Source organism: Gracilinanus agilis, chromosome 3 (assembly GCF_016433145.1).
Source record: "Gracilinanus agilis isolate LMUSP501 chromosome 3, AgileGrace, whole genome shotgun sequence".
In the NCBI taxonomy this organism is placed as follows: domain Eukaryota; kingdom Metazoa; phylum Chordata; class Mammalia; order Didelphimorphia; family Didelphidae; genus Gracilinanus; species Gracilinanus agilis.
Window position 1 is genome coordinate 597,416,584 of NC_058132.1, and position 8,319 is coordinate 597,424,902.

The following is an 8,319-nucleotide window of genomic DNA, read 5'->3' on the forward strand; positions in this document are numbered from 1 at the left end:
AGTCCCATAAAATATGGTTGAGTAATAACCCTCAAAGTATAAGGTGAATAAAATGTATTCTAGGAATTCACTAAAACTTCGATATTCCTAAATTTACTTTTAATAAAGTGTAGAACTGTGAAAATTGGCACTTGTAGATCTGACAGAAAGAGTAGGAAGTATAATCTTCTCTCCCTTTCCTACAATTCTACGATTTTAGTATTTCCTTATTTGCCCTGGTAGTTGTATATATTTTAATAAGCCATCATATAAGGTCAGGCTTTTAAGCTCTTGTCACTTACATGACAAATATAAATATAAAAAGCATATTGGGGCAAGAAATGTGTTCAAAAGTTTAAATAAACTGGTCTGTCTTAATTGCTTCTGGTGAGGCTACCAAAGGAAAACAATATTTAGGAGATATGATAGTTCACATATTGATGAGACTGGGCTGTCCTACCCTTGTCTTCATAGGACTTTAGATACTTCAGTCCACCCCATTTTTAATAAGGAAACTGGCTTAGAAAAGTTATTTGTCCAAGTCATACACAGTTCTCTGAATACTTGCCAATGAGAGCCCCAAGTTCAAATCCTTTTTGACACTTGGTAGCTCTGTGACTCTGCATGCCATTTAGCTACTCTTATAAGCTTTGCTGATTTGCTCATTTGCCTATCTCAAAGGCTTTGAGCTAATTGGTTTAACTGGTGACTATGGCCTTTGTATGGATCATTCAATTAATCAGTATTTTCTTTGAAGATAACAGAAGTACCTATATAGGTCAAGAGACATATACCTCTTTAGGTCTCATTTATCTTTAGTATGATGGAGGTGAACAGGATGACCATAGTTTCTCTTAGCCTTAAAAAGGTAATACTCTGAATGACAACAGAAGTTGGGAAAATCTAACTGATTTATTTCCGTATTAGCACAGTGGACCTTGACTCATAGTCTTTGTTTTGAAGATATAAGTCTCCAGTAGCATGACTGATAGCTTGTATAAGTGAAAAGCTACTAAGATAAAAAGAACATATTTTTTCAAATAAAAATTCCTTTTTCTAAGTTATTGATGTCGAAAGCTTAGCATCCAATCTAGCCTTAGTCTAAAATTATTAACAGGCTCACCTTTTCTAATGTTCCATTGCTTTCTTCCACTTCTCATCCACACAACTTTAGGAAAAAAAAATTGGTGCAAGGGAATATTCCAGGATGTCCATTATGTTTATTTTATTCATAACAGGTTACTGGCAAACAACTTGAGGGTGGGAGTGGGATAGGAAATGCTGATTGGGTTCCAAGGAAGGCAAAAAATTTCCAAATAAATCCATGACCATCTGGCCTATTTGAAATCATGGTATAAAAAGGAAGGCCAGTTGATTAGCCATTGAGAAATGTGAATATTTGTAGAACAGCTTGGGGGGAAGAAACATGTATGGATGAAGCCAATATTTTATTAAGGTTTCAGTAAACTTACATAAGAAACATGTAAATGAAAAAAAATTTACACTGACCTCATGACCACCATCCTAAGCCATTACAATAGTTTACTAACAATAATTGGCAAGAGAGTGACTCAGTAAAATAACTTAATCCAGCAGTATAATGAGAACATGGTCAGTAGTACTGAATATATCTCTCTATATTTTCACACAATCAGGGAGCAAGGCACATTATGAAATAAGAGCATACAGTTATGCAAAAGACAAGACAAAGAAAATATTGAATATAACTACATCCTTATTGAATTGTGCATATTCTTTTGTATATTGGGTACTTTATAATGCAGTTCCTTTTGTCCTCTCTCCCATGCTTAAAAAAGTATATTTATACATACAGATAAATATATATATATATATTTATATATGGCAAAGCTCTCCCAAACCATAGAAGTCAAAGTTTCTAAGAGCCTTGGTCCCTCCCCACCCCCCAAAAGAACAGGGGTTGAGCAGTTGGGATGAGGGATAGGAAATGGGGAGGCAGTCCCATTTAAAGATAAAAGGTGCAATTTCTTAAAAAAGCGGTAAACATAACTGTATTTACATTTAGTACACGCTTTTGCACAGACTAATGATTTTCATTGTGCATCTTTGTACAGAAGTCCATCAAATGGCTAAGTAATAAAATGAAGCTGCAAAACCAAGGGAAATACTCCATTTTATGCTTGTTTCTTAAGGATTTTTGAAAAAATATTTTGGGAGATTGAAATGTAATTTTACAAATACTATTTTATACATCATTCCAAATCCTTTAATAAGGTTAGAAAAATAGGAAAAAATTTAAATGGACTGTGGTTTTCTTTAAAATTAAAGAATGTTTCAGAAGAGAAGCTAAGAGTCAATTATTCATGACAAATTACTTAATAGAAATGCTGTCCAGATGTCCACTTTTACAAAGTGTGGTTACCTCTGTGCTGGTAATCTTCCAAATGCAGTACTCTTTCCTTTTACGTGGCTTTCCTAACATTGAAAACATCTTTGGTAGACAGCCCTGAACTCAGCTACTAATATATACTCATCATTCCACTTTGGGAGATGTTTAGAACTAGTTGGCTATATACTTCGTTTCATTTTTTTTTCTGCCTGGACAATATAATACCTTCCTTTCCTTAGCCATCACGGATTAATTTACTTAACTGATTTCAAGAATGCTGTTCCTCCAAGGAGTTCAAGGTATATAGAGTGACTTTTGTTAGTATTCTGGCACACCACTTCATCCAAGGAAGCTCAAACAAGCTAAATTTTTTTTCTTTAGATTTAATTATTACACAATATGTAATTATTTTGAACTTGTGGTTATGTAGTCAGTATGAACTTAAATGTCTTATGTGGTAGCTGACAACCGTGTACTGAACACAGCATATGGTATGGGTGAATGGAAATTCAAAGGTTTATTTTTTTCTCTTTGGAGTTCATTGAAAGAAAGATGCATCTTAAGGGAAAATTATCCATCATCTCTCATGGAAGACATTAGTTTTCATATTCATTCCTCAGGCCCAGGCTCAAGCTTATTGGACTCTGGCTAGAAAGAGTACCAAGTATCCTTGCCACAATCAGTGAATTAAAGGAATCCCTTTGTAAAATCAATGCCATCTCATCTTTTGTGTGGCATCAAATGTTTGGGTTGTTGAATTATAGACACATCTGTACTATAGAGGTTCACAGGATGGTTTTAATTGCTAAAATCAAACTATTTAAATTTTAAGACGTGATAGATGCAACCACTAAAGGAAATTATCCTAATTGGGGGAGGGGGTGGGGAAGATACCAAGGACATATGGGAAAAACCCATGCTTCTCTTAGGAACCTGGTGAAATTTGGCCAGAGCTTTTGGAAAAGGACAAGGAAACATAATTTTCCCCAGCTGCCCTTAGGAACAGCTGAGGAAAAAGAGATTCAAAGTTAGCTATTGGCTAAGTCAAACTAACCTATACCATATCTGCTGCCTATGTAATTAAAGGCATTCTTGGGTTGTGGAAGTTGCAGTTAATCACAAGAAGCAGCAGCTCCCCAGTTCTTAGTGTTGTCACCTTGGGTCTCCATCTTCCATTCTATAATGGATATCATTTTCCCTGAATATTTCTTACACATTTACATTGTAAGCATTTATTGTGGATAATAAGTTAACAGAACCATTCTGGGTATAATATTGTTTTGAATGAAAAATAAGCTCACCCAGGAGCACTTTCAAGTTTGGATCCTAACCTGGCTCTCAGCAAACTTACCCCTAGGAAGAGACAAACAGGAACATCATTCTATAGTCAAAGTTATAGACATCTAAAAATGCACAAGGAATTTTAAGAACAATCAAGTATCATTGTAAGGCATAGCTTGACATTTTTTTTCCAGTAATTTATTTGACTTTTACCCACTTAAAAGAGCAACCACTTGCACATTATGATCTTATTAAGGAGCTATATAGCAACCTCATCATAAACACTTGCCTCAAATACCAGATTTCCCTCCATTGACCAAAAGCCACACTGGCAAAGTTGAGATGCTAATTTCCAAGACCAGGTCACATTCTATCTTTTGAATATTTTAATGTTTAAGAACAAAACAAAACATATAAGTTACATTATTACCAGAGAGAAAGAGAGAGAGGTGATCCTGCTGTAGTTCAAACTCGATGATACAGTTTATTGGTGATAAGCAGGTTAGTTAGTACATGTGATAACCACCAATTTGCACTGCCTTCTAAAGCAGTAATTTAAAGCTGAACTGTCTGAGGTCCTTGCAGTCAATGCTGCCAAGCCATATTTCCCAGCTTTCTCCTTGGGTCTGGAGAAAGGATGCTGGATTAGAAATGTTAGCAGAGGCAGTGAAAGGAAGGCACAGTACTAGTATCATCTGGCAGTAGATATTTCCCTGAACCTACAGAGAAAAAGGAATGGCTACAAAAATACCCAAAATCAAAGGTTTGAGGTTTTTTTAAGAACCCCTAATCTCCCCCCAAAACCCCTTGGGGAAAAAGAGGTTTAAAAATATCAGCAGCAAAACGAAACAAATCCTCTAGAAGAATAACCTGAACCCTCAAAGAATATACTGTAACTTTCATTTTGGTTTTAATTCCATTGTTTCCTAATATCCACATAAGAAAAACAAATCAGGTAGTTTGTAATATATATAATTTCCACCCACCCTCAAAGACAGAAATGGCTTATGTCCAACCAAGACTGCCAGTGTTTAAAAAAAATCATTTCTTCATCCCTTGCTGCAATGTGTTCCTTACCAAAGGTCTGGAGCATCAATTCTGTCTTCCAAAAACTCCATTAGTGTTCATTCAAAGGTTCCTTGGTCTTGAAGGAAATGACCAATAACATGTTGGCCCTCATTGGAGGCCTTGGACAGCTCCACTATCATATGGAAAAAGCTAGGAATCCTAATGGATCTAATAGGGAATGACAAATGTATTTCTTAGAGCTTCGTCTAAACTGTAATTGTCTTAGAAAAACTTTAAAGGCCCCAGGGAGAAAAGAAGAAATCTGATTTTTTCACAGGGAAAAACAATCCTGTCAAACTTCATAAAAGTTCAATAAAGCTAAACCCAGCACGGAACATGGAGCTATCTGGATACCGATTCTGCTTCAGAGAAGAGGTGGGTTGGGTGGGTATTCCTTAAAATACAAAACTGCAGGTTAGAAGGCTGTGGAGAATGACAGCAGCACCCATGGACAGTAGCATAGTTTTTAACCTTTTAGAAGGTGGTGTTAGCTGGCTAAACCAGGGCATGCTTCAGAATCAACAACGCAAATGTTTTAAGGACACTTCATAAGCACACAAAAGTAAAAACACAGGAAATTTTGGGAACAATTGAAAATACAAACAAGTGCTTTTTAAAGTCGTGTGACTTTAAAATGCACAATGGTCTTATTGCTCAAACTATATTAACACAGGAGAATGGTGAGGTGATATAGGGAGGTGCTGCTTCCTCTCTCTCTTTAGGGCTTATACTGCTTTCTAAGGAGGGAAAATTTTACCCTAGATTCAATCTTTTCTTATTCCCCTAGGACACATTACCTGGATTCCCTCCTCCTTAGAGTTACAAGTCTTGACATGTTTACAATATCACAGACTCATTTGCTCCTGCTCACTGGGCTGTCATAGCCTTCTGGGTAAAGCAGCTTCTCCTAGTCACCATGATCAAGGTGACAAGATAGGATTCCTGATGCCCACCCCCTTAGCAATAAAATTGACATGGAACAATATTAACTAGGAAAATAGCCCCATACCTCGAGTTGTTCCACCATGATTTCATGCTGTACTGCACACGCACAACAGGTGATAAATAAAGGACTTATCATTTCAAATTCCAATCAATATCTGGTAATTGGATAAGCTGTTATAATTTTCAAAATTGCATTATTCTGATTTGTGTTTTCCCCCCTTTTCCTCTTCTGATCTGAGGATAGTTTCAAGTTCCATATAAGATGCAGAAAAACAAATGCATTTGTGGATTTATGCATTCATTAATGCTGAAAAGGACAAAGACTCTCTAGAAGCTTAGTGCATGGGATATCCTATGATGAACTTTCCAAAAAAGAGTCCCACTAGTCACTCCTACCAGGGAAAGCAGCAGAAAGAGATATTTATTCTCCTCCAGAGATGTCTTTTGGGCAATGATGTATTCTAGCAGAATATTTGTATAATGTGTGTCATAATCTGTATAGATTTGAATTACACACAGAACACACTAATAAAGGACACCTATCCCATGACACAGCAAGGAACAGATGGATATCATTGGATGGTCAGTACTAGATAGGAATATTGTAATGAATCAAAACAAAGAAACATGGAACTAAAACTGGATTAAAAGTTTCTTGAAACTCAAGGAAGAGGGACAAATCGTATTCTTGGTTAACAGTCAAAGGAACCCCTAAGGCTTCTATTGACAGGTTTTTTTATCCATTTCCTCGTGGACCAAAGGCCACATTCTATAAGACTACCTGTGGCAGAAATTGATTTGACTCCAGATCATTAAGTAACTTCTACTTTCTTTTTTAGTTTTCACAGCCAAAAAGGCTTTGGTTGTATCCTGTCTATTTTCTAAGCAACTGGTAAGATGTGGTCTGTCAAACTGTCCTAGAATTGTCACTTACTCTAGGTGTGGAGCTGCATTTCCTGGCTTGAAATGCCCCCTTTTCCAGTGCCTTATGGAGAAGATTCAAGCAGTCTAGAGAAACTAGACATTCTGGTCGTCTTTTTAATTGTGAGAAATGTCCCATTATAAACCTACTCAATATAGATTATAAAACATGCACAAACGGAGTATCATTGCACATGGACAGACACTACAAAATATCTCAAATGCGGAAAAGTAAGAAAGGTTTTTGGTCCAATCCACGTGAAAGAAAAAAGGAACATCGAGGAATAAGACACACATATCCCACCCAAACACACAACCCTTTTCTGGACTAAGTATGGGGGCTGGGGGGGACTTGTACAATTACCCTTAGCTACAGCTGGATCCCGTTTGGATCCCATCTGTCACATGGAAGGTGCCGAACACCTGAATTTGTAGATTAGATTAGCAGACTGAAGAATGACCCAGAATCCCAGAGTGGCTACCAGTCTCTTGAGAGCTTGGTGTTCTGGTCCCTTTTAGGGGGCGCAGGAGGCGGCCCCCTCCGCAACGTTGCATAGCCTGAGATGTGGCTCCCTCCGTAGCTGAGCTTTTGCTGGTCGGAGAGCAGTTCAGGGGGGGGAGGCGGCAGAGCCATGTCATCCATGGTGGCCGTCGGCTCTGTTCTGGAGATCCGGGAAGAAGAGAGGGAGCCATGCCGAGTGATGGACTTCCGCTGCAGTGTCCTGTTTAAGTCAGCCAAGAACCCGGGCTGGACGCTGAGGCTAGACTTGGGAGAGGTGGGCACTTGGGGAGCGACAGGAGCGGTGGGCTGCGGCTCGGCGGCCTCGGCTTGGGTGAGGCGGGTGCTGTCGTTGCGCTTGGGCCTCGTGGGCGGAGGAGCTTTCTTCAGGGACGCTTTGGACCACGGCTGAGGCTGAGGGTTGACCACAGCCACTCTGGGGGGGGCACTCCCCGAGAACACCGCCGGGATCTCTACTGGGGGCAGAGGAAGCTCTATCTCAGGGGGAGGAGGTGGAAAGTCAGAATCTGAAGGAGGAGAAGGAAATTCCACCACTGAGTCCTTCCCAGGGCCACTCACGACAGGAACTTTTGCTGTGACGCCTCCTTGCTGGAGGACCATCGGGAGACTGACTCCAGAGAGGTTGAGTTTTCCAGGTTTTGGTGGCGCTGCAGGAGGTGCGGGGGTCTCCTTGCTGGGAGACCCTGAAGGTTCCAATGGGGGTGCAAATTTGCTAACAAGGCTGTCCACAGAAGGTCTTTTAGACTCTTGATATTCAGCACAACTGCTGGATTTGATGCTGGAGTTCCTCTGTGGCGTGGGAGGCGGTTTCTTCCCCCCAGGGCTGGAGGTCTTGCTGCTCTTTTTGACTGGAGATCCAATTTTATCAGGGGTGGGAGGGACCCCAGGGGTCGCTGCTGGTGGAGGTGGAAACACAAGGATGCTCTCCGGTGGTGGAGGAGGAAAGTCGGGTGACGGCACGGAGCTGGGCTGCCACTTGGGCTTGGCTTTCACGGCAGGGGGAGATTGGGGCGTTAGGCCCGACGGTGCAGGCTTTAGAGGTGGGGGCTCTGATGGAGGAGGGGCAGGGGGGGGCGGGAACTGGCTGGCTATCTGCTTCACCACAGACGGCACCTGCACCGGCACCTGCACCGGCACCGGAGACTGGGGAGAAGGAGGGGGTTTAACACAGAAGCTCTGTTTGGGTAATGTTGGTGGGGGAACAGGAGCAGGAGGGGCAGGTGGGGATTGGGGAATC

General features: G+C 40.4%; 1 protein-coding gene across 1 annotated transcript in view; it reads right to left on the bottom strand.

Moving 5' to 3' along the window:
• Positions 1 to 6,521: 6,521 nt before the first annotated feature.
• RAPH1 (Ras association (RalGDS/AF-6) and pleckstrin homology domains 1) overlaps positions 6,522 to 8,319 on the bottom strand; it is a 108,483-nt gene continuing 106,685 nt past the window's right edge. The window contains exon 15 of the mRNA XM_044669410.1: positions 6,522 to 8,313. Within this exon, the coding sequence (XP_044525345.1) occupies positions 7,041 to 8,313 (1,273 nt within the window). The 3' untranslated portion in view covers positions 6,522 to 7,040. The remainder of the gene's footprint in view (positions 8,314 to 8,319) is intronic.